This window comes from Hippopotamus amphibius, chromosome 8, assembly GCF_030028045.1.
Source record: "Hippopotamus amphibius kiboko isolate mHipAmp2 chromosome 8, mHipAmp2.hap2, whole genome shotgun sequence".
In the NCBI taxonomy this organism is placed as follows: Eukaryota; Metazoa; Chordata; class Mammalia; order Artiodactyla; family Hippopotamidae; genus Hippopotamus; species Hippopotamus amphibius.
The window spans coordinates 130478618-130506092 of NC_080193.1; the positions used below are offsets into that span (position 1 = coordinate 130478618).

Below are 27475 nucleotides of genomic sequence, written 5' to 3' on the forward strand. Positions count from 1 at the left end.
AAGAAAAAACAAAGTATAAATACTGAAAAGGAAGAAAAAGCCTATAGTTATTTGCAGAGGGCCTAATTGTTTATGTAGAAAATCCAAAAATATCTACAGATACATTATTGGAATTAATGAGTAAATTTAGCAAAGTTGATGGATCTCAAGAGCAAAGTATCAATTGCATTTCCATATAAGGACAACGTCTTAGTCTGTTCAGGCTGTTATAACAGAAGACCATAGACTGGGTGGCTTAAACAACAGAAATTTATCTCACACAGTTCTGGAGGCTGTGAAATCCAAGACTGGGATGCTGGTAGATATGGTGTCTGGTGAGAAACTGCTTCCTGGTTCATAGACAGCCGTCTTGTCACTGTGTCCTTACAGGACAGGAGAGGCAAGCAAGCTCTCTGGGTATGTTTTATAAGGGCATTAATCCCATTCATGAGGGCTCCATCCTCATGACCGAATCACTTTCCAAATGCACTACCACCAAATACCATTACACTGGGGATTAGGTTTCAGCATATGAATCTTGTGGGAACATAGACAGTTAGTCTACAGCAAGCAACAAATAGTTAGAAAATTGTAAAGCAACATCAAATTATATATGGTACATAGGAATAAAACTAACAAAATATGTGTAAGATTTTTCACAGAAAATTATAAGCCAGTATCGAGAGAAGAGAAAAAATAACTAAATAGAAGGATATACCATGTTCACAGATTGAAAAATCCAATATTGTGTTGTATACATGATAATTCCTTCCAAATTGACTTACGGACTCAAGATAATTCCAAAGAAATCCCAACACTTTTTTTTTTCCCTCTAGAAGTTGACTATTTAATTCTACAATGTGCAAAGGGCCCAAACTAATCACAGGTGTTTGGAGAAGAAAAACAATGTTGGAAGATTTGCTCTGCTGTATACTAAGGCCTATTATAAAGATATGTTATTTAAGGTAAGGATAACAAATAAATCAGTAGAACAGACAGAGACTCTGGAAATAGGCCCATGAACACTTGATTTATGTAAATGGTAGCAGTTTAGAACAGGAGGAAAAGGATGGCCTTTTCATTAAATGGGGCTGAAACAACTGAATATCTATTACAGAAAACCTGAAAATTAAGCCTTCCTGCCCACCATTCACAAAGTCAGTTCTGGGTGGGTTGAAGGTCTAAATGTGAGAGGCACAACAATAATGCTTCCAGAAGATACTAAAGGCAAATATCTTTATGACCTTGGAGTACAGGATCTTAACAGGCTATAAAAAAGCACTAACCAAAAAGGAAAAGATGGCTAAGTTGTACTATGTTAAAATTACAAACTATTTCTTTCAAGAGAAAGGCACTTTAAGAGAAAGGACAAGCCACCTAGTCAAGGAATTATTTGCAACACATATAACTAACAATATATAATACATTTCTTCAAATTAAAGGAAAAATAGTTACCCAATTAAAAATGGACATGTAACAAAAGGAGATATCTAACATGGCCACTAAACACACACAAATGTGCTCAATATCATTATTAGTCAGCCATGTGTGAGCTGTAGTCACAGTGAGACTCTACCATATTCCCGTCAGTGTGCCCATGTGAAGAAGACTGACATAGCAAGAGCTGGTGAGAATGCAGAACCATGGGAGCTCTCTCACACCACCGGACTGACTGTAAACTGGTACATCACTTAGGAAAACAGTTTGGCATCATCCACTGAAGTGAAGGTATGTGTACCTTAGGATCCTGCAATACTAATCCTAGGTATATAGCCAACAGAAATGCATGCAAATATACACTGGGACATATACAAAAATGTTGTAGTAGCAATTTGCAAAATTCATATTTGTCTATCAGAAGCAGAATGGGTAAATCAATTATGGCATATTCATATTTTGGAATACCATACAGACATGAGAATGCACTACATTTACATCCCACCACACAGATGAAACTCACAAATATGAATAAAAGGAACAAGACCCTCCAAATTACATACGACATGATTCCATTTATATAAAGTTCCCCAAACCTACCCATAAAAGGCAAAATCTAACTATAGTGTTTAGGGATACATGGAAGCGGGAAAACTATAAAGAAAATCAAGGAAGTGTTCACCATAAAAGTCCTGGGAGTGCTTATCTTTGGGGAGGCAGGTGGGGGTAGTAGCAACTGGGGAGGGCCATGAAGGAGGCTGCTGACAATGTTCTATTCTTGACTGTAGCAGTGGTTACATAGATACTCCCTTTCTGATAACTTATTGAGCTGAGTCTTCTGATTCATGCCCTTTTCTGTACATGAATTATATTTAAAGATTAAATTAAAAAAGTGGATGGAGGCATATCTGCAGATGAACCAAAATGGAGAAAGAAACAGCAGCTCAGAACATGAACACCAATGGTTGCAGTGAAGTTTTAAAAAATTGTTCTATTCTCAGAATTAATTCTGTATTGTCTAGGGACTGTTATTCTATTTGTCCTGACATGACCCTTCCACCTGTTGGTTTTCTTCATGCCAGGTATCCTCATAGAGATACTGTCTAAAGTCAGTGGCACCAAAAATAGGTGTTAACTATATAACTTAAAGTTTAAAAGGTGATCGACAAAAATTTAAACACAAAATTGTAAGCACTGGGAGAAGTAAGAGAGAGCGGTGGAGAAATTGAGATAAATGCACACTTTTCTTAGAGGGGGAGAATAGACATTGTCTAAAATGATAAATCAACAACATAGAAGCAAATCATTCAGAGACGTGATGGAAACCATTAAAAGAATTAGAAATAATTAAAAAACGGTTGCTTCTGGGAGCGGGACTAAGGAGCATAGAGAAGAAGACTGCTCTGGACTATCTGATTTTTGTTTTGTTTTTGTCATGTGCATGTTACCTTGATAAATCTTATAAGACATCTCTGAGATTCCAGGTTGCATCATTCTCATCTGTTGATTTAAGAATGGCTCACTGAGTTTGTGGCATTATGACTAGTCAAAGAATAACATCTACAGTCTGTCTTCTCTGCACTGTAGCTGATGACGAGCGCCGTTTCTAAAGCACTGCTAGGAGCTGTGGCCTCCCTGTGGCAATGACCAGGTATTATAGAGCTTCTGGATTAGGACTGTACAATGCTTCTATTTCCTTCTAAACTTTATTTATAGATATATTTTAATTAGAAACAAGGCAGGTATACAATCGTACATGGACAAGTGGGAAGTTATGAACATTTATATTCAACAGTTTGAAAAGCAAATATTATGCAATCAAAAGTAGACAAAAAAAAAAAAGTAGACGAATCAAAGACAATAGTGGAATTCTCCAAACCACTTATATGAATAATAACGTTAAAAATCTATATATTCTAGATACTATATTTTAAACAATAAAATAAAATTCATTTGTGTTTCTTCTGTTCTACTTGTATACCTTATGAACATTACCTTTGGGGTGAAGATCTGGAAAAAAGATCAAGAGTCATTTTTTACGGAGTAAAGTTTAACTACTGAACAATTGGTTCTATTTGTTTTTCGCGTAACATTACAATTTCTGAGATCTTTAAATGTCTCATTTCATTATTTATGTTTGTAAAATGCTGATTAGAACTCTCCCCTTTAAAACTCTGGAAACAATTATTTTTTCTGTTTCCTCAAGTTTATTTTTCTCAAAATCTGGGTACCCCCGTGTGTACTATCTGCCAAATATTTTAAAGTAAGAATGTTAAGAACATTTTCTCTAGAGAAAGGGTCTTGTTAGGTTTTCATATCACACAGAATCTCACATATTGTCTTGTACAGAGTAGTTACTCAAAAAAGTTTGTTGTATTGAATCACACCGAGTAATAGAATAAATGGTATAACATCATTACAATAGGACTAGCCCAACCATCAATGAAAAATCAGAGCTTATGGTGTAAGAAAAGTGATTAACCATCTATCACATATAATTGAAAGTAACTTTCCTGTCAGATATGTTGTGTAAGTCTCTCCAGTCACTCAAGGGTGGGGTTCATTTGCCTTAAAGGAAGAACCTGAAAGATTCAGGCCTCTTCCCCTAAGCATGAAAAATTATCCTGGGCTCAGAGACCTTCAGCGTACTCCTCCAGGATGGGGGCACTTAGCGATGGAGCCCTGACCCTGGGGAGAGGCAGGATGGGGTAGAAAAGACCCACAAAGGGCTCTGCAGTGCAGAAGCGAGGAGGAAAGGGACTCCTGGATTTCCACAGGGGCGGATTCTGCATGGAGTGACATGGTGGAAAAAAGTAAAGAAATATCATCAGTGTTCAAGTGAGACTGTTACCCCCTTAGATGCTGGGGGCATGAATGACAGTTATTGCTGTCGTGGAGGTGTGCTCAGTGTCCCATGGGGACCCATGAGATGAGGAAAGGAGAGGTTGCCTGGCTCAGGCTACAAAGCAGATGTGGGGAGGGTGATAGAGGTAGGAGAAAATGGTTTGAAATCTGAAAATTGTTCATTAAGGCTCCAGAACAGACCGCATGTCCACAGAAGCTGACCCCATTGCACTACTTCCTAATTAAATGACCATCAGTCAATTACCATGATTGTTCTTACCCTCCATAGACTTGGGGGGCAGGAAGTACATCTCAGTGCTGAGCAAAAGATGCTCCTTTTGAGGAATAAGAAAAAAAGAAAGGGTGGCGGGCTGAGTTGTCTTCCTCGGGGATAGAGTCCACAGGTGACAGAGATTTGTAATACTCATCCTCCCCGTCAAGCACTTTGATTTGGCTGCAACAAAAGAAAGAGTTTTAGCGGAAAAAGAAAACAAGTGCCACAGTCATCAATGGTGCAGCTAAAGTTGTGTGAGTACTTGGAACAGGGTTGGGCCCCAATACTGAGTGGAGGGGCAGCTTAGACCGGAGGAGCTGGGGTCTGATCCACAAAGCCTTTCACGTCTATGTCACACACTAATAACGAGCCCAATTTAGTGCTGTCTGGAAGTTGTGATCATATTGCAACTTTATTTATGTGAGTTACCTTGTCTGGTTCCCTCTGGATGAGAAAGTTCCCCTCCTGACTGTCTTTAGTTTTCAAACTAGTACCCATTACTTACCTCACTCCTATTCTTAACCAAGATGCTAGCAATCAAATCAGCCACACACCGTAGTGCCTTCTGGCTAATCATTGGGGGAAATTTTCCTTTGTGCACCTTTAAGGCCAGGGATAGGGGGATGTGGGAGAAGGGGCCTATCTGTACTGCAATGGAGGGCTCTGATTTGCGGGAGTTTTATGCAGCCTGATACATGTCTCAAATTATGAGGACAGTGCAATTCCCTGGGATAATTATGAAAAATAACATTTGCCTTTTGGTGGCAATTTCAGTCTTTTCAGACAGAATAGGTTCAAGTTTTGTATACTTGCTACTGTGAAAAGTAGTTTCCAGTGTCAATAATAGTGGTGATATCCCCACGGCATATTTTTAGAAGCCTCTCTGGAAAGTTTTGCATTTTCTGTAATATCACAAAGGACCCCTTCTGTTTACAGTTGCTTAGAACTAAGAAGACAGATATTTACCCAAGTTTTCTTGGCTTCCTCTTGCTCCCTTGATATTCTAGAGTTCCCTGTGGAGAGGGCCAAGAACACACAGTCAAAGCAAAGCAGCAAGTCGTTAATTTTTAATTCAAAGTGATTTTGTGTTGAATGCAAGCAGATGCTGATAATATCAGAAGTCACAGCATAATTTTTTTGATCAAAGGGCTCAAGTGAGCCTGATGAAGCATGCATCTTGCTCGTCTTTGATAAACCACATCAATTATTCACCGTGAAGGCAGACATCCTGACATGAAAGCAACAGATAAAGAGCCTAAGCACATGTTCAAGACGAGAGTATAAGAGAGTGGGGGTGGGGCTGGAGGGGCTGGAACAGGTATTAATAACAGAATTATTAACTGGAAACAAAGCCAGTGAAACAGCTTTATGGCCACTTTGAACTCACATTTAACTGGTTATAGTACATGGTGTCCTCAGGGCTACTCAACATTTTGGGCTGCTGACATCTTCGGCGAGGTGTTCGCTGCTTCTGTGCAAGACCATTTTTTGAATCTGCAACAGGATAGCAAAACTTTACTGTAAAGCATCTGAGGTTTTGGGAAAATTAAGTGTAAAATTGCTCATCACATAAATGCACTTAAGTAGAAACTCTGTCCCGTTTTAACAGGCACGTTAGAACTTTGCTAGTATTCAGTGAAATACCATGCTAAACACACACACACACACACACACACACACACACACACACACACGGATTGCTAAGTGTAAACAAGGGCAGCTGTCGGGGACTTTGCCTTCATCTTGCTTATCTGAGTCAGCAGTCAAGAGTGACAGAAAGCAAATTGGTTTGTCCGTGCCGGTGAAGCAGAGGTTGGTGGTCAGCCTTTGTAGAGTAGAGAATGCCCTCTTGGTGAGATAACTCAGTTAAGGCAATGAAGGCAGTTTGCGGCAGTTTGCACCACATCCTACAGTGAGAGTTCAAAGACATCTGGAGCACACACACTCTTGGGTAGATAAGAAGCAAACCTTTTGGTGGGATACATTGTGGAGGGAAAATGGCTTGAGCTAGTGTTTTCTGAAGTGCTTTGAACAATGCCACTCATGCATGCCGTCTCTAGAGGTAGTGTAAAGGAGAAGGGGAAAGGATGATTGCACGACTTCACGAAGTTCTGATTTCAGAACCCTGGACCAAGAGGGCACTGGAAATTAAGAAACCATGTGTCTAATGAAGTCATGATTTATTTCCCTTCCAAGTGGATGATTTGTGTGAAATCTGCTGTCCTTTTGGCACTATATCTGAATCAGGATTCAGCAGTTTTAATTTCTTGCCAACACACACACACACACACACACACACACGCCCGCAAGCACGCACACACAGCTGCCATAAAATACTGCTCATGAATGTCATGGTCAGGGAAGGGATATCACTCTCCTGGACCAAGCGTATACCGTAAACTATCTATAAAAAAGAGCTGGAGATTTGTACTTGGAATCAATTTGATTTCATTAGAGATTCCTCCTATACAAGGAAATTCTGGGGGAATTTTCTAAGTGAAGAATGACTCAGCAAAGACCATCATGAATTGCAAATTATCAATTTCCTAAGTATGAAGTTTTGCATCTTTTTTTTTGAATTGGAATATATCTATGTTTGAATAAGACTATTAGAATCATAGAGGGCTTTAGGAAGCCTCCATTCTCAATACCCATTTTTTCACAAAAAGAAACTGAGGCCCATAAATGTTGAGTGACTCACCCCAATTCAAGTGGCAGAGTGGGGACCCAACCCTAGATCTTTTACCTCCTATTCTAGCAGTTAACAAAAAATGTTAATTAGCATAGCCAAATGATGGTGCTTGCAGAAGATTCCAGTAGCCTTAACAGACATCCCTGTCCACATCTTCAGGAACTGTGCAGAGTATAGGACTCCAGCCTCTTGTACTGCCATCATCCTCAGAGTATAAGGAATCCAGAATTGAAAAGGGTACTTTCTGATAGTTCCAATATACCTCCCTCCATATGCTTTGCGAAGTCCATATTCTGTAATACGGTAGAACATGAGGTTGTGAGGCTCTTTTATGTTATCTCCTCTGATTGATAGATTAATGAACAGAAGCGTCTAGAGTTAAGGTTGCTGGTGTGAGCATGCACTGGAGATCTGACATCTACTCCCTCTTAGACTTTCTATTATTACAGGAATTCTAACCTTGGCAACCTAAAAGACTGATCTTAAATAGCTTTGGGGTTCAGCTGAAGTTCAGCCCAGTTCAGTTGGATTTTATGTAAAGTTTACAATTGATCAGAAGCTTTTATTTTATATTCTCAATTGGGAATGCTTAATATAATATGTAGTTCTCAACTTTTGTTCTTGATGAACTTGCTGTTCCAAAGGTGGGTGTTCTTTTCCTGATTCTTAGAAAGAATTCAGTTATTGGATTGAATTTTCTCTATTTTAACATTTCCTATAAATTGAAATGAACTGTTGGTATCTGATGGTATCTATACCATACTAGAATTTCATGTAAGCTGGTGTCTGATTTAGCATCAAATTTTAATTTTAATTATTTTAACTTTAATATCTCCATATTTCATGATGTTTTGCAAGAACTGCCACAGCTTCCAGGTGTTTTTCCATTGGAACAAATCTGAGTATCACTGATATATGATCACAAGCAACCAAATAAATAATTGGGAAATGAATCATTATTCAGTTACTGCTGTTGGAACAGCTGGATAGCAATATGCAAAAATTATAACTTAAATATAGACCTTATAAAACTTATTCTGTATGTAAGGAACTTTGCTTAATGTTGTAGGGAAGACAGAGAAAAAAAGACAAGGTCCCAGTCTTTAGTCTAATAGAGGACACTAGGTCTTAAGAGGTTAAGTAACTTGCCTAAGGCCATAGCTATTGCTGCTGGACTCAAATTAGTTTTTTTGTTTTTTTTTAATTCTAAATCTTTTACTTTTCTCAATATAGTGCTTGATTCTCACTGGCCACAATAAATTCCAGATGATTTATACAGTTAAACATTTTAAACATTCCCATAAAAACTTCAGAAAAAAATGAAATACACTATATATCTTAACTGTGGAAGAAGATATTAGGGACAAGGATGGGTTCAATTATATTAAAGCAAAATATTCTATATGATGGACAGTAACAAAACCTTAAGATGAAAGAAAGTGCAATAGAAAGATTCGAACAGGAGCTTCCCTGGTGGCGCAGTAGTTAAGAATCTGCCTGCCAATGCAGGGGACATGGGTTTGATCGCTGGTCTGGGAAGATCCCACATGCCTCGGAGTAACTATGCCCCTGTGCCACAACTACTGAGCCTGTGCTCTACTGCCCATGAGCCACAACTGTTGAGCCCCTGTGTCGCAACTACTGAAGCCCCCATGCCTAGAGCCTGTGCTCCCCAACAAGAGAAGCCACTGCAATGAGAAGCCTGCGCACTGCAACGAAGAGTAGCACCCCCCTTGCTGCAACTAAAGGAAGCCCGTGCGCAGCAATGAAGACCCAACTCAGCCAATAAATAAATAAATGTATATAAAAAATGATAGAAACAAATTAAAAAATATAGACACAAAAGTCTATTATCTATAACGTGGAAAGGCTGACGCAAGAGAAAGATGGAGAAATATTTATACATGTTGAAATACAATCATGAAATGAGATATTGAAAAATATTCGGCCACATTGACAAAGAGCTTCAATTAAAATAATTACTACTGCCTTCTATCAATCAGGATAAATCAAAGAGTAAAAAGACAATGTGGGAGTGGCCCCAGGTACACAGATGCGTCCATAGGTTCCACTTCTCCAGAGTGACTTGACAATAGATAACAAAAGCTGAGCAACTGGTTCCAAGGAACATGTCCCAACAAAGTAAGCCAAAAGAGAAAAAAAGGCCATTTGTATGGAGATGGATACGATAACACTTTAACAGAAAAAAAGCTGGAAACATGATAAATATTTAATAACTGGGAAGAAGTTAACTCTGAGATATAAATATGATGTCATACCATGAAGGCACCAATGAGGATAAATACGGGTATGGTATTGATAGGTGAATGTTCAAAATTCAGAAAAAGAAGCAAACACAAAATAGCATATGGCATACTGATTAAATCTAAATATGTGTGCACTTTGAGAAGTTTGTCATGATTTTTCCCCTAAAAATTTAAAAATAAAAAATTAATGAGGCACGTAGGATAAAAATTATGATTTCTTTCAATATATAAAGAAACTACAGGTAAGAAAGGCTAAATCTGTAAGTGGCAGAGTGGAAGCTTACCCTGTCTTTTTGCTGTTGAGCCAATCAGTTTGCTCATAAGAGATACAAAATAATAGGATTATCTGACACTTTCCTAATTCATTTGACTAGTTTATGTAGGTAAGCTGAGCAATTCAAGTTTGAAGATATACATTAGAATGTGAGTTATTTACTTTGAAGACAATGGCGTTCATATTCTATAAGTAGCCAAGTTCCGTTTCACATAGATATTTGTAAGCCAAGGCAAATTCTCCAGTTGGTAATACTCTGGGGGTTACCTACCTATCCTGCTTTTTAAAAAAAGTATACTATATCATGAATACCAGTTTGAATTTAGCATGGGTCTCTTTCCTTGTCAAGAATCCCTGTATGTTTCTTTTCTCCCTGCACCTTTTGATTTCATATTTGAGAACCTGAACACACACTTCTCTTCTGAGTTGTTACAGAACTCTATAATAAATTGGGGATAAATCTGTCAGAAAATGGAACAAATATGGAGAGAGTTTTGAGAGCACCAGGAAATGCACACTCCTTATTCCCTAATTCCAAATCACTATGTGGCTGCACAGCTGGCCAAGCCCTTGGTGGGAGACAAATGGCTGAATTCAGTTCCATAACTTTAACAACTGGTTTGGAAATTTAATATTTCATTTTTCTTTAGTGAACATGCAGGTATATCCAAACTAGAGTTGCCAGATCAAATACAGGGTACCCAGTTAAACAACCAATACCTTTTGAGTGTAAGTATATCCTGTGTGATATTCAAGACACACCTATATTAAAAAGTGATTGGTTACTTATCTGAAATTCAGATCTAGCCAGGTGTCCTTTTCCCCCACCTAAATCTGGCGACACTAATTCCAACACAATTTTAAGTCACAAATGAGGCTTTCTGTTCTCTCCTAGGATCTCAAAGATGAAGAAGGAAATGACTTTCTCTGCTCTCTATGACGTGCGGAGTTACAGCTCTTTTGGCCACCAATGCTCTTCCCTAACACTGTCCCCTAACAGTGTTCCACTTTCCATCACCCACTACAGATGCGCCCGTTCTGGTAAATTTCATAGAGGGATTGCAGCGAGGGAAGGACAACCGCAGGGACGGCAGGACGGCACATGCAGCCCAAATATTCCCCAGCCTGGATGGGACAGGAGGGGTTCCAGGTCCCTGAGGAGTGGACACACAGGGAGCAGGACTCCTGGGAGAGGGCACACTGGGAGAGCCATAGTCTTTTGCCCCCTCCTTGAGGGCCTCAGCAGACAAGGACACTTTCTGAGCGGTATGACTGCTGATCTGATTGCCGTTTTGTAGATGAGGCATGCCTACGGTCACTTGCCAAGTAAAACATCCCCTCCAGGCAAACAGAGTCTTCAGTTTTCTAGATTTACAGATGGCAAATCCTATAGAGTTACGAGATACACCCTACTTAGGGTGATTTTCTTCACATTACAGTAGGTGTTCAGCTTTTTAAAATACCAATGCTCAGATCAGGACCTTGATGTCTGTCTGTCTATCTATCGATCTATCTCATATATATATATAAAACATATATTTTATCTTCTTAGATGGTTCTAATGTGTAGCCATGGCTGAGAGCCACAGTACCAGACCATCTTGAATATTCCCTTCCCAATAAGAAGCATGTTGGCAGAAAGTCTGCAATAATCTGCACTACCTTAAAAATAACAGTCTATGGAAAAGTATGGAATTATGAAGCCTATTGAATTAGGGTTGGCAGACTTAGGGAAAAAGAAAAGGACACCCAGCTCGATTTGAATTTCAGATAAACAACCAGTGTGTTGTAAACCACTTGCTCCTGATCTGCTGAGGCATGGGGCTATGTCAGGGATGCTCAGAGCCTTGACAGGGAGTAGAAGGGGAGAAATGTCCTGGGAGTTCAAATTTTCAGTCTTAAGTTATGACACGGAGGATGATGACCTCTGTTGTTTGGCTCCTTGCTTTTATATCTAAGGGGTCTGAAGCCCAAGGAGCTTGGGGCCCTCTGCTGGTCTCCCCTCAGAGCCTGGGCTTGGACTCAAGTTTTTTGATTCAAACCTCAAGGTCTAGGCCATGGCCTCTATTATGATGCTTTTTCTTTAACTGAGACGTTCTTATAAGTTTTCACCTTACCACATCTAGCTTCAGGAGGGACTAAGGAATTCAGCAAGCTTTTGTAAAACACACACACATAACCAGAAAGAAGGATTTTCTCCTGGGGTGCATGTAATTCAGATCTTCCTTTCTAAGATGAAAGGAAAGCTACAAATTTTCCCAGTTGCCATGTTATGTCATGAACAATCTTCTTCAAAATTGCAAAATTGCTACAAAGAAAACATCCCTGAGTTAAATTAGTGCCTGTGGAAGATGGTGGAGTTATAAATCGTCTATGTGGAATTTTCTACTTATTAGTTAGGGAAGTGGTAATAACTTCCCCTGAAACTATTTCATAGCTCAGGGCTTGGCACACACTCAACAAACAATGAATGAGTGAATGAATGAATGGTTACTATTCATCATTCTTGTTAAGATCTGTCCCATCTCTGTGGTCTGCTCTTTGTTTCTGTCAATTGGAATATTATTGCCAAAGACTTTCCTATTCTGGGACATCTCTGGGGAACTTTAGTCTACCAAGGAGGGAGATGAAATCAGCCTTTTAAAAACGAGGTTCACGGACTTCCCTGGTGGTGCAGCGGTTAAGAATCCGCCTGCCAATGTAGGGGACACGGGTTTGAGCCTTGGCCCGGGAAGATCCTATATGCTGCAGAACAATTAAGCCCAAGCGCCACAACTACTGAAGCCGGTGTGTGCCTAGAGCCAGTGCTCCACAACAAGAGAAGCCACTGCAATGAGAAGCCCATGCTCCCCCATGAAGAGTAGCCCCCTGCTTGCTGCAACTAGAAAACAGCCTGCATGAAGCAACGAAGACCCAACACAGCCAAAATAAATAAATAAATAAATAAATAAAAATTAAAAAATATAAAAATGAGGTTCATTAAGTAATTTTTTCTAGGAATATGTATTCACTTTTTTAGCCAAAAAAACCAAAAAAACAAAACCCCCAAACTTAGTCATTCATCTAATTTGTTACTGCTTTTCCCCACACCTAATAAGAAAGTCATAAATATTTTCCCATGATTGAATCTCTTTTAAAAATAGTATTATACTTTTAGAGTTACGTGTTTTAAAGTAATGAATGAACGTAATATTCAAATAAGTTAAGCAGTGAAAAAAAGGAAACCCAATGCCATTCCCATAACAGTAGCAAATGCTGGAACAATTTTCTCATCTGTCTTCCAGTTTAGTCTAAATGGCATCATTTCTAACAGATGCATGCTATTTCATTTTATGAGTGAACCATGATTAACTTATACAATGTCCTGTTCTGGGCCTGGAAGTTGTTTCCAGTGTTTTTGTATAATAAGCAATGTGAGGAACATAACAGTTTGATCTTTGATAATTCACATTATTTTCTTAGGATAAATCCCTAGAAGTGGAACTACTGGCCAAAGACTATACGTATTTTAAAAACTTACGATTTCATTTTCAATTGCCTTCAATATACTTCTACCACCTGGACCTGTTTTTGAAGGCCTTCACCAGCATGGGTCAGTATCTTTAAGAAAAAGCCTGACAATTCAATAGGTGAAAAAATGGCACGTCATTTGTTTTGATTTGCATTTCATTGATTACTTGAGAGGGTCAGTGCCCGCCTTTTCCCCTCCCATGTTATTAGCTGTTTATGTTTCAGAATTCCTCTTGAGTTGGAAGCAGCAGCAAAGTTCAAAGGTCCTGGCTGGACCTAAAAAGGATGGAACTAGTTGCCTGTCTGGTGTGAAAGGATGAGAGGTCCCATTGGCTAATAGGTGCAGAGATGCCCATTTTTAAAATTACCATGTTGTAGGAAAGTATTTCTCAAATTTCTGCATTCATCTGCCACTTAAGTATTTGTTGCTATATTCAAGACACCTGTACTATTCTTTATTTAATATTTTAAAAATCAGCCAATTTCTTTTTCTCTTAAATACATTTCTGTAAAAATGAAACTTTATTTACTACTGTAAATGGAAACATGTCATTTGCCATACATAGAAGTAAACCATCAAGTAAATACAAGAAGAACAAAACAATGTGATCACATCTGAGCTACATTCTGTTTCCCTCAGAACATTCTGGGCTTCTTAAAGGTTTGTAAAAAAGACAGGTGAGTTAATGTGAGAGGAATTTAAGACAAACTAATACCACTACAACTTTCTCCTTAATTTGAAGAATTTAAACTGAGAATTGTAGGAGTAACTTTCTTCTACGCAATTCAGTGTTATTTAAGGTCACATCCACACGCCATCTAAAATCAACTTGCAGACCCCCAGAAGTTCACGTCCCACACTTTGAGAAACATGAATGTTATAGAAGAAAAAAAAAGCAGGGGAGTCAGAAGAACCTGAGTATGAATCCCACCTCTCGCACTTGTTAGATGTCTGAACTTGCTGATGATGATCACGCAAAGAAGGCTGTAGAGAGGATGACAGATAAGGTATGAAAAGAGCAAGCATGGCCCCCGAGGCACAGCAGGTGCGCCTAGGGGGCTGTTGTGATTTTTGTTACATGAGACTGGTTCTCCGCCCTGGTTGTACATTAGTAGCACCTGAAGGCCTTTTGAAAAATACTGATGCCTCAACCTTATCCCTGGAGATCCTAATTCAGTTGGTTAGGGTTAGGTCTCTGGCATTTTCATTGTTTAAAAAAAATGACCCTCCCCCTTTCAGATGATTTTAATTTGTAGCCAGGGTTGGAAAAACCAGGGATTTAACTCTTTCCTAAGAGCTTAGGTTGATTTTGAAGATTAGCTACTGCATCTTGAAAAGTTGGCCGAAGGTCAGAGAGGTTTTGAGAGGGCAGAAGGCATTCAGGGAAGAGGAAGCATCTCCAATAGGGCTCCTGGCATCCTCAAGCATTTTCTTTGCACTGGAAGCTGCATCAAATGGCTTGAGCCCAAAGCAGACATCAATTTCCCTGGACACTGGGACAATAATTTCTCTTCTTCCAAGAGAATAGTTTTGCTGGTTATGGAAACGTTATGTCTGGTTTCCAGAGGTACACTGTTGCTCAGTGATCTTCTGGAGGGTTCAGTAATGAACGCATGACAAAGCTGACCTAGTAAGACACACTCTAAAGCAAAATACCAAACTCAGGTGCTAGGAGGTTTGAAACTAGTCAAAAAATGTTAAACTGTGCAAGCTTAGAATCAGTTATACAGATTCTAATGGGCTGCTGTTGGTTTTCTTTTTATTTTACTTTGCACAGTCGTCAGATTGTTTGCATCGTGTCCCATCTCTCTGCTTTCAGGAGTTTTCTAACTGCTTATTTTGAGGTCTCACAATATTCCTTTCCAGCCAGGTGTCTTCGTGTGGGGATGACTGACTTCCTCTGTACCCAGCCTGACAATGGCTGTTCTCTATAACTTTGGTCCTCTATGGGGGGCAGGAATTAAGGCCAAAATGGCCACCCAAACTGTGCCCACTGGGAAAACACCATTAATTCAGCTTTTTTGAAAATGTCAACATGAAAAAAAAAATCGAAGACCTGGATCTGATGCTTAGCGGACCCACAACGCCAGGCAGCAGGCTGGGAGATGTCATTTCTGGAGGTCCTAATGAGATGCAAATCACCTAGTGAACTACGCGGGAGCTGGGAAACAATGTCCTGGGTAAAAGCAGATAAAAATGGAACGAAAGGTCTTTGAAGATTGGAATGACATTTTAAACGCTTGAGGATATGGGACACCAGATAGCGCTGGTTTTACTAAACTAACTGTGACTGGGTCTTTGATTCCTCGTGACAGGGGATTCCGGGGCGTTCATCCCCAGCACTGCCTGGCTCTCTAAAGGGGGGACCTGATTCTGGTTCCTGCTGTTAGTGTGCAAAGGGCCGGTCAGCTAGTAGTGACACCAGCACTGGACTTGGGGTCAGAAGGCCTGGACATACAGTTCAAGTTCTGGGACTTACTGGTATGTGACATTGGGTGAATTGCTTACCCACCCTGGGCTGCCACATTTTATCTGTGAAACAGGGGGTTGGACTGATACAGTGATTTTTTTTAACAGAGGGTCGTGATGTGGGACACTATAGCTGTTCTTACTGGAGATTCTGAGCTCTTCTCCTAGGAGTCATGCTCCTTCCCAATGTGTGAGCATCTGTGTGCAGTGAAAGATGTGCCTGATGGAGGTTTGTTGCGTGAAACCAGTGTGAAAAGCAAGTAAAGGGTGAGAACCATTAGCTGAGAGGCTCTTTAAGGTCCCTGCCAACTTTAAGATGCCGTGACTACAGATTTCCTGCCACTTGACCTCTTAGTACCTCATCTGCAAAATGGGCATAAATGCTGTTGACCTTACTGGCTTGTTGGAATTTAAAGATGACTACACAAAATACACTCCGGGCTTCCGGGGAGAAAATTCTCCATAACTAAACCAGAACTTAATTCTAACACAATCCACTCATTTAAAAAGCAATGCCGTACAAGGTGGCCTTATCTGAACCCTTTTCTGGGTCATTTGGTTACTGATGGACTAAAAGACCACATTTTAACCAGTTACTTAGCCTTTCCCCAGCTGTGAGCAAAAACTGTAATGTACAGGTTAATATCATACAGTTGTACAAACACCCACCAAGGTTCATAAATTTGAAAATATTTTTACATGTAGAGAGAGCAGTCATTGGTATGAATGAGTTGGTTTGGGGAAGATTATACACATAAATGACTGGCAGGTGTGTGTGTGTGCACTTGTGGGAAACTGGAGAATGTGAATAACAGATGAAATCACAGGTATGACTTTTGTTTGCATTAAACTAATGAGATGCAAAAGTGAAATCAATGCAGTATTAGTGGTGAAAAAGTAGATTGCTCTGGTCCTTTCAATTTTAATCTCCAAAAAACCAATAAAATAGGAAGTGTCTGGGGGAAACAAAGTTAAATAGAAAATAATTACATTTGGGTTATTTTCCTATCTTGTGCTTCATGTTGGAAAATAATTCCTTGGTACACTGTAAATTAAATCTAGTTCAACTATCCAGTAAACATTTAAAGATTTATAAAAATAGTGAGACACAAAGCTCTCAGTTCTCTGCTCAGATCAAGAGTTTAGACATCCGTTCTTTGGGGTCACAATTTCTTTGCCTCGTTTTCTTACAATTTGATATGAGGTTAATGAAAATCCTTTCTGAAACGATACACAGAATAATGACCTCTCAAGCTCTCCACTTCCCTGTATTCTCATGGAAGTTTATTTTGTCATGAACAGGTCATAAGAGAACTGAGTTTGAGTTTCTCCACTGGATTCAAGATCTTTCAACAAATTAATGTCATCAACTTTCTTCCCTTTTAAATCCCCCTTCTCTGAGTCACCTGACCAGTGTGTTGCAAAAGATACATCCCAACACATTGAAAAAAGCCAAGCTTAACCAAAGTAAATACTTACAGCTATTATCAGTATACCTGAAATGGGTATCTCCTGTGTTATACAGTGGTTTAGGCCTTGACAAGGAAATTATCACCTTCACTCAGGCTTCTTTGCTGTGACTTTGTATACTGACACATATGATCTGCTCTGATCACTAAGTCGACCAGACTAAAGACAGTTTCAGTGCCATTTAATTTCAAGTTTCCAAACTAATATATTTCAGGGGAATCATATCAGTAGTCCTCAACTCTTGAACCCTACAGGAAACACTCTTTCAGTGTTTTCCTGGCTTACAAAATTTTAACAATCAGAAGCCTGGTAGTATTTATCTTACAATATAGTGAAAATCATGTCAACAGGTGCTCTCCACTGGAGCGATCTTGGACATGTGTGATGGTGCCGGGAAACGCGCCACTAGCTCTGGAAGGGCGGGAGCTCCTGGATGACTTGGCATCTTCCCACTTTCAGCTCTCACTACCTCTCACCCTGCGTGAGATGGAGACCCAGCAGGCAGGGGTTAAATGGGTTGAGGAGCCAGTCCAGCTGGGGGTCATTAGCAATCAAGGACCAGCATTAAAAGGCAGCAGGAGACTAAGGGTCTCTGACAGGCTTGGCTCCGTGCACCATCTGGAAGGAAAGAGGCAGTCGAAGCTGGACTTTTTTTTAAAAAAGGACTTTGTGGAGCCCCCTTTCTTGGAGATACAAACATGAACAGTGAGGTTTTCTTCCAAGTAGGTCCTTCCTCTTTGAGAGTAGGACCAGGTAGCCACATTTCCAGGTCAATCCCTGGCCCATAATGGACCAATCATTGGCACCTGGGGTTGGGACCAGCCCAGGAAACTCTAATGGTTTGATACTGGCTAGTGATCAGAACATCCATGCTGGATAATGAGGTACCAGCACTGTGAAGCCTGAAGTGTGGGGCAGAGTTCATAACAAATAACACATTTAACTGTAGTCTGTGCATTATGATCCAATCTGTGACAAAAGAGAAAACCTAACAGCTTTAATTAGGATATGCCCAAGTTGATCATTCAATCTGTAATTTTTTATTTTAAGCTGTAATTTTTGACACAATGAAAATTTAAAAACAAGCCAGGGCTCACTTGCTAAGGTCATTCTTGGGCAATCTGTACAAAGAGGTGGCTGATACAGGCAGTCATAGATGCTACAACTGCATCTACCTGGCCACTGACAGTTCACAGTATTCATTAAGTTGTTTTTCTCTGCTTTTTCTTTTTAGACTTTTGGGTCCCCCTCCCCCCTCACCTTATCTATAAAGAAGGAAAAAATGTTTAAAATACAGAATTGTATTTCTTTTGGTCATAGATTGTAGGCTTAGAGAATAAAGAAGCCTCATAATGCGATCTTTAAGATATATCACAATACTAATTTAGAACAAGCTGCTAATCTCTTTGTAAGAATCATTACTATTATAGTTGAATTCATCAGAGGAATTTGCATTCCAGCTCATTACTGTGTGATTCTGACACTGGTCTTTGGTATACCTTTAGTTCTGACAACAAAGCAGAACTTGTATTTGTTTTTACATGGTAGATGTACTCTTCTGGTATTTTTAAGAATGAATAGTAGCTAAAACTATCCTCATGAAGCTTTTGGTAAGTTTACACATCCCTGGGAAAGGGAAAAAGTAACAAGGAAAATCTAGGACACTGTAGTCATCATTTGGAGACGAAATCAACGTGTGGCAGACCAGTAGAAACACAAGATCCGGAGAGCTGGGATTTGGATAATTTTTAGTCACCCTACCCTAAACTTTGGACAAATTTATATCCATTAGTGGCTACTCTGTCAGAAATAGCGTTTTAATTAAAGGTCCAGTCACACAGAACAGAGCTTGTTTAAAAAGAGACATGCAAGTCCCCAGAGACAGGACACTGGGGACACAAGGCGTGGAGGAATCCTGTCCTCAAAGTTCTGTAGTTGAGCTCATGCTGATTTTGACAGTTCTCATGGGAAGTTTTCTTAGGTGTGTAAGTGTGACTATGTGAACGTGACTTTTAAATAATGGAAACTGAGCAGTAATTAGGGTTATGGGTTCCTGGGAAGAGATATGAGAAGTTTCTTTGAAATAAATTGTTTGGTAAAAATATCCAACCTTGATGCAAACTTGTTGCCAATCTTATACTAAAACATCACGAAAGATTTATCTACTGATTACTATTGTTGTCTCTTCAGTGTGCCATCTTTATTTACTTTATTGAACGCAATAGCAGAAGGCTTTTTTTGAGCTCTTATGCCTTGTCCTCTCCCATCCCCAGGAATGGAGTTCTCAGAGAGGAAATACTGCACTCCTGATTTCATTTCCAATCTATAGAGTTCCCTTAGGCTCCACTGTGCTTGACGCTCCCATTTTGTGCAAATGGGGAAGTTTTTTTTGCTGCAATAAATGTTATTCCAGGAGCTAGTTGTTGGATATTCCATTTTGCCAAATGACTCTGGCCCTTACTATTTAAAAGGATAAACCGAAAAAGCATAATCATTTAAGACATATGACTTGTTGATAGACACTTTATTTTAAAAAGTTTCCCCAATCATGGGTTAAATGTCCTGCTTCTATGTGATATTATATAGGTTATTTTGAGGCACAGTGTTTTAGGTCAGCCAAATCTCTGCTCCATGAGGACCTAGATGATGCCTCATCTAATTGCCAACAGGGCTGACCTGCTAATTCTATCCATTCCGAACACGGTTTGTTTGCAGTGCTGATGAATTTGCTATGCGGTTAGCTGCGGTCGATCTGTGAGTCCTACATGAAGGTTAGTCAAGTCAAACTATGCTTATCCTGCCTTCCAAACAGTAACATGGACTCAGTGAATTTTTCTGGCCTTCCAGATCTGCAACTACTTGCTCTAGAGACTTTAGTCTCTTTTCTGTGATAGCATAGCTTTGAAGAGTAGATTTGCAGCTCTGTCTCCATGTATATATATATAATTCTCTGAGAATTATATATACTAACTTCTCAATATATAAATTGCTCGATAATTAGAACAGGCATCTCACGTCAAAATATGCAATTCAAATTCTATCTATTACCAAATGCAAAAGCCTCGAGAGGGCTGAGTTATGAAATTATTCAAACACAGAAGCATTTTAAAAGTTCTCAACTGATAAAAAGTACCCTGTTTCTTTTTCCTGGGTATGATTTAGTAATAGTAAGTATTAGGATATTTAGTGAAAATATGTCCCTCAAAGTAGAATAACACTTATATATAGGGAAATAAAAAGTGATTTTATTTGAGAGAGCTACCATAGCTGGAAAAGGAACACCCATAGGTGCCTCACTTCTGCTATTCAAGACCCACAGGGAGTTTTTGTTTAGAACTTGATAGAAAACTCCCGACCACCTGATATATGGTAGTCAATTTTGTCAACAGAGCTTAGCCTTATTGTGTAATCAGAGATCTGTGCCTTGGCCTCCCCTTCTGAAAATTAGCTACCTTCAGCAACTGAGCACGGTGAATATGATGGAAATAAAAGTTTCCAGGTGGATACTGGTTATTTTGCCCTAACATCGCCTCCCCTCTGCTTTGGTAAAAGAGCTTCCTCTTTCCTGTGGGGAACACCTTCCAGGAATTGGATGTGGCTGCCCTCCCTGCCTCTGCCTCTTCCCCAGACCAGGCTGAACACGTGGCCCAGGCCTGGCCGGTAGAGTCCCCCTTTCCCACCCATGGTAACTAGTTCAGGGGTGGACACACAGGCCAGGCAGGGCTGGAGTTCCTCTAGGAGATCTGAGATGCGGATGGTGGAGGAGAGAGAGCCCTTTGTCCTTTGGGATCTTGAGCTCTATGTAGTGGATATCAGCTCAGGGCTGGCAGTGGCCATTTTACCAGCATTGAAAGTGACAGCCTGATAAGGATAAGCAGCACTGAGAGAGAGAGAGAGAGACACTAACCCTAATAAAGTGTACTATGGCCTAAGCTAGTTTGAGATGGGTTTCTAGTTCTTGGATCTAAACGAGTCCTTGCATAGTCCTTACAGACGAGTAACTTACATAGTTATTGCCCTTCCTGCTAATCACCAGCATTGACACTCCACGCCTGCACCCAGCGTGGCGCCCACCAGGGTCCTCTGTCAGCAATGCCTCAGTTTCTCAGATGGCTGTAGTCCATCACAGATTAGGTCATTAGGTCCTTCTGAGCCACTGAAAAGTTAATACCTAGAGGTTCCTAAAAAATATCATGCTTGTATGGTATGTGTGTGTGTGTGTGTGTGTGTGTCTGTGTGTGTGTGTGTGTGTAGCATTCCATGATTTTAATATGAGCTAGAGGTGAAACAAGCGAAGTGTGCCAGTGTGATTTGTGAGACATCTATTTCTTATTAATGAAGTAAGCAGAGTCATTTGTGAGGAAACATGAGCAAGTCGCTCAGCAAGCACGTGGGCGATTTCCCACCTACATCAGACAAAACATGAAAGAGCAACTCTTAATTACAACCGAATATTAGCTCTGGCCCCTGGGAACTCATCATCCCATCTCAAGGTCTATATTTATGAAAATTTAAGCAGTGTCTTAAAACATGTTAATTTGTTCTTTGTTTATTTCTTTCCCTGACAGATTAACTTATTCCCAGGGACTTCGGTTCTCAGGCCCTAATATATCGATCGGGTCCACGTACGACATAACTAACAGCCTGGGGAGGAGATTTTGGCGGAAAACAAAAGTCTTTTTTGTAGTTTTCCTTAGGTAATTAACTTTATATGTGTGGGCCCTGGAATGCTTCCAGTTTTCTCTGGATTTGCATCTCTGACTTTCAGATCAATGGTTAATTTCATGAGAGAGAGGCTGGGAGCATGGGAAGTGGAGGGGGAGAGGGGCAGAAAGGACTTCAGGCTCAGATAAGCCACTCAGAGTACACAGAGGCCGAAATAAAAGTTATTATTATTATTATTTTTTTCCTACTGGGTGATGTCTTTCCAAGAGCTTCTATGTAAAGGACATTAGACATTAATAAGAACCTGCCGTACTGGCTCTGGAGAAGGGGAGGTGAGGAGGTTGTGAGAAATGCTATTTATCATTTACGGACACTTCTCTTTGTTGAGTTTTGGGTCCCTCCATTTTATATAATCCCACTGGGAGGTCAAAGAAATGCTTACAAAGTGCCATCATTTCAATGTCTATTAATTGATTATCAGTTATTTTGTAGCCCACGAACTGTACTGAGAAGTCTGTGGAAGTACATTCTATAAATTTTTATATCTTGTAGAAAGACAAAGTACATATCAAGTAAGACATGGGATTAGCCCCACACCGTGTTCCACACCAACCCCATGCCTATAATTATATCATGAGACTAACTTAGCAGAATAGAAAACCTCCCAAAATGCACCTGTTTCAAAATTTCAGGCAACTTCTTAAACATCCCTGGATTTTGTCTATAGGTGGTTTTAAAGGTATACAAGTTTTTTAAATTACATCAGAATCAGAGACCCCTAATGATATTATTTCCCCTTCACTAAACAAATCTTTCAAATCAGAAAGCAAAGTAGAGAGCTTTCTGTCACTCTTTAGAATTCCTGATTTCTACAGGCTTTGTGCCTTCACCTAGAACTTGTTATGAAATACAACAAACCTACAGTATTACTTATAAAATGCTAAATACAAATCAGAACACTAAGGTAGATATTTTTACTATATGATATTGCTAAAGGGCATAAACAATCCTTTTTACTGCTAGGACGTATACCTGAAGTATAGGTACCAACTATCAAGTGAAAGTAGTAACTTCTCAGGATTACTGTAATAGATTGTGTTACTTTCATACCAGATATTCCTATTGCTGCCCCTAAAGTGCCTCTCCCAGCAGAAAGATTCACATCCCCACCCTATTGAAGGAGCAGTTGTGTAACTTTTTTAGTCCAGTGAAACACACAAAAGGATGTGTGTATTTCTATGTAGAAGCTAGAATGTGGTTCACCAACTCTCTTCCACAACCACCAGCAATGATCTAGACAGAAACCACTATACCAGCCTGGGCCCTGGAGTGAAGATGACATACAGGAAAGCCACAGCTGAGCCACAGTGGTGCAGTACGAGTGAGAAATGAGCCTTTGTGGTTGTAAACCACTAAGAAGGGGGAGGGGTGTGTGTGTGTTTATTTCTGCAGCATAATCTAATCTATCCTGACACAATAGCTTAAACTAGAGATAGACACTTTATTTAACTATTTATTAGCTGGCATCTTATGAAATTGCCATTGGTAGTAACAAATGATCTAATAGCAGCAATCTCATGTGATTCAAATTATTATAATCGAGAAAAATTGGAATATAAATTTGGATTCATGAATGCTTTTCCTTCTAAGCTGTAATTGCTTATTAAGAGAAGAACATGATTATTACTTTTAGTTTCCTTTTATACGGGACATTATAGCAGAATTAGAAAATGGTGGTGATTTAAATACTCATTCCTAAATCCATAGCGATATCAACAATCAATTGAGTGTCTTCCATGTGTCAGTTCCTAGGGATGCATTGGTGAGCAAGACAGGCATGATCCCTGCCTTCATTCCAGTGATGGAGTTCAACTCTAAATGGGTAGAATATCACAAATGATAATAAGTACAAACAAGGAAACAAATAGGTTGTTTTATGTCAGAATTACATAGGAAAAGGAGCTAAAGGATAGGGCGGTAGGAGACGGTCCCTCTGAAAAGGTGACAGTTAAGGTGAGGCCTAAAGAAGGACAAGAGCCAGCCACGTGAAGGGAAGGTAAAAGAGGGAGCGGGGAGCATTCCAGGCTGAGGGAACAGCATATACAGACACGATGTCTGTGTCCTCCAGGCAGATCAGATCTGACCAGTGTGGCTGGACTGTAGTGAGGAAAAGGACCATAAAATGAGATAAAGTTGGAGAAACTGGCTGTGGACAGATCATCCAGGGCCTTGATGGCCATGGAGGGAATTTGAATTTTAAATCAACGGGAAGCTACTGAAGGAGAATGGGAAGAAAAAAGATGAGACAGTTTATTTCTTTGATGAAGATTGTTTTCTCTGGCTGGAATCCCATACGTGTGGAGGCACAGGTATGGAAGCAAGAAGACCAGTGAGGAGGCCACTGTAGGTCAGAGGTGACAGCTGTCTGGACCAGGCTGTGGTAGTGAAGACGAAGAGATGGAGACAAAATCAAGATATGCGTTGGCAGTCAAAACAAAAACAGAACTTGCTGAAGGGCTGGATGTGGAAGGTGAGGGAAAGGGCACGATCAAGAATGACTTCCAGACTTCTGGCTGGGGTTCCTGAGTGGATGCTATGCTGTATATTGAAAGAGGGAACACCCAGGGAAGGTGGAAGTTTCTGAGGCTGTGAGGAAATTAAGGGTTCAGTTTTGAACACGTGAAGCATGGGATGCCTGCGAAACATCCGAGTGGAGATGTTGAGTGGGAAGCATGTCTGGAATGCAGAGAAACAATCTGGGCTGGACATAGGATCTGAAGAGTCATCAACACATCAGTGGGATTTCAGGTCTGGGGAATAAATGTAGACGAAGAAGAAAGAGGTTCTTGGAGGCTTGAGGAATCCCAGCATTCAGAGGTTTTAGTAGGAAGCAGAGTAGCCATGAGGTTGGGGGAAAGGCAGGAGGGTGCGTCTTCACAGACAATAGGAAAAGGGAGTGGTGTATGAAGGCCAAGAGAGGTGGAATAAGAAAAGGACAGAAAAGATTCTCTGGACCTAGCAAACTGGAGGTGTCCAGTGGCCCTGAAAGCGTGTTTCAGGAGAATTATGAGCCCAAGGAATTCTGTAGGAGAGGAAATACAGGCAGTAGGTACAGTTAAAAATGTTTTAAAATTTAGGATTGACATATACACACTACTATATGTAAACTCAATAACTAATAAGGACCTTACTGTACAACACAGAGAACTCTACTCAATACTCTGTAATGGCCTATATGGGAAAAGTATCTAAAAAAGAGTGGATATAGGTATAACAGATTCACTTTGTTGTACACCTGAAACTAACACAACATTGTAAATTAACTATACTCCAATAAAAACTTTTTAAAAAGTACATTTGCAAAATCTAAAATAGCACACACACACACACAAATGGCTAAGTGAAAAAAGAAAAGCAGGGTGAGGGAGGAGAGCCCAGAATGAACAGTATTTATTTAAAAAGGACTGTGAAAAATCCTGGAAGTGATTGAGTTTACCTGGAAGCTACCAGATTGTTTTCTTCCAAGCAAAAATGTAGGCTTGAGAACTAGCTAACCGGTTACAATCCTGCATATCTGCATTATGCGGCCGCCTTCTGAAATACCATGTTCCTCAAGCATCATCTCTTACTCCACTTTCTTTTCCTATATTTATGGAAAATGCTGACCTAATGGTTTCTGTATCTCTTGGTACAGTTCACTTTCCTCTTAGCTTAAGGGTTATTAAATGAGAGTAAAATTTCATTACATATTCTAGTAAAAACAATGTTTAATTAATACTTTTAATTGAAAAATTTACACACTTAAGGTATATGAAAAAAGACAAATAGCATCAAAGATTATAGAATGAATAATAAGTCCTCTCTAGACCCCTAGTCCTTGCTCCAGGGGAAACCACTAGCATTACTGTATTGTGTGAAATAGTCTATGTAGATACATCTAAAGCTATAGCTCCAGTTGTTAGAGCAAAACCCAAACCCTCAAACCCCTCAAATGTGAGCATATTTCTACACTCTTTGCCTTGCTGTTCTCATTTTCCAATATAATATGGAGGCTGTTTCATAGGAATACATGTGGACACATCTCATTCCTTTTTGTGGCTTCCTAGTATTACATTTTTATGGTTGTGCCAACATTTAATAAGTCTTCTATTGATGAAGATGTAGGTTTTTATTAGCATTTTAAAACCATAAAATAAAAAATGTTTTAAAGTGATTACATAAGACCTTTGCCCAAGAATACACAAAACTTTTGCCCAATGTTGAACAGTTGTTATTCCCAACCCCAAAGAAGGTTAGACTGGGAATAACTGATATTTTCATAGTTTGTGATAAGAAAGATGGCTGGTGTTTTCGTGACTTTTTCATTTATGACATCTGGGGATAACAGCAACCCTAGCCTTTAGGAAAAATAAGCACAAGTCATAGGAATAATAAGGAAAGGAAGAATATGAAAATTTGAAGACGTTTAGGAAAACAATCCTTTAGAATAAAGAAATAGTATATGGGCTATCAAATGGCTTATATAACAAGTACATGGTGGGTTTTTTTTTCTTGGATAATATGTTCAAGATTTTTTCAAAATGGCAAAGTTTTCTAAAGATGCTTTCTTTCACCTGTTGTATTACATGGACAATTAGTATTTTCAATTTCAAACAATAATCCTGCTTTTTTGGGGGGGAAGGGATAAATTGGGAGTTTGGGATTGACATGTATACACTACTATATTTAAAATAGATAACCAACAATGACCTGTTGTACAGAGCAGGGAACTCTGCCCAATATTCTGTAAGAATGTAAATGGGTAAAGAATTTGAAAAAGAATAGATACTTGTATATATATAACTGAATCACTTTGCTGTACACCTGAAACTCACACAACATTGTTAATCAACTACACTCCAATATAAAGTAAAAATTTAAAAAAGAAAGAAAAAATTTTATAGCACTTATGTTTAAGTTAAATCTCGTTAAATGTTTTAGAAGAGTGTATCTAATAAATATGAAGAAACAAAGAAAAAATACTGCTTTAATTTGGGGGAGATTTTTCATGGGCCTAATTAATGTATTATGGAAACAAAGTGCGCACATGCCTTTCCCCTAGTATCATCAGTAATTAGGAAGGTGTGTTTCAGGGATTAGAGAGGTGGAGATTTGTTTGGAAACAAAAAAAGTTTGGTTGCGAAGGTTTGGAAATCAGTCTTAAAGGTTTTGCCCTTTATCCCGTGAGCGGTGGAGAAGCACTAAGGTTTCTGATCAGGAACATGACACAGTACAGTTGTCCCTCAGTACCTGTGGGGGGACTGGTTCAGGATACCTGGTCGCCACCAATACCCGCAGATGCTCAAGTCCCTTATATAAAACGGCGTAGTACCATCACCCCTCTGTATCTGTGGGTTCCACACCCACGAATTCAATCAACCTTTGGACGTGGAGGGGAGGGAGGGCCGGGCGTAACTGGCAGAGGCATGTAGAATGAATTAGAAGAGAGGCAAAAGGGAGAATCAAAAAGAACACCGTAGGGTTCCAAACTGAGGTGACGAAAACCTCGGCTAACAAATACTGAGCCCACATGCCGCAACTACTGAAGCCCGCGT

The 27475-nt window shown here is 39.6% G+C and overlaps 1 protein-coding gene across 1 annotated transcript in view; it reads right to left on the minus strand.

Moving 5' to 3' along the window:
• Positions 1-4572: 4572 nt before the first annotated feature.
• MYO3B (myosin IIIB) overlaps positions 4573-27475 on the minus strand; it is a 471877-nt gene continuing 448974 nt past the window's right edge. Inside the window, exons 35-37 of the mRNA XM_057747118.1 lie at positions 5922-6028; positions 5501-5547; positions 4573-4714 (exon numbers count right to left, since the gene is read on the minus strand). Of these exons, the coding sequence (XP_057603101.1) occupies positions 4573-4714; positions 5501-5547; positions 5922-6028 (296 nt within the window). The remainder of the gene's footprint in view (positions 4715-5500; positions 5548-5921; positions 6029-27475) is intronic.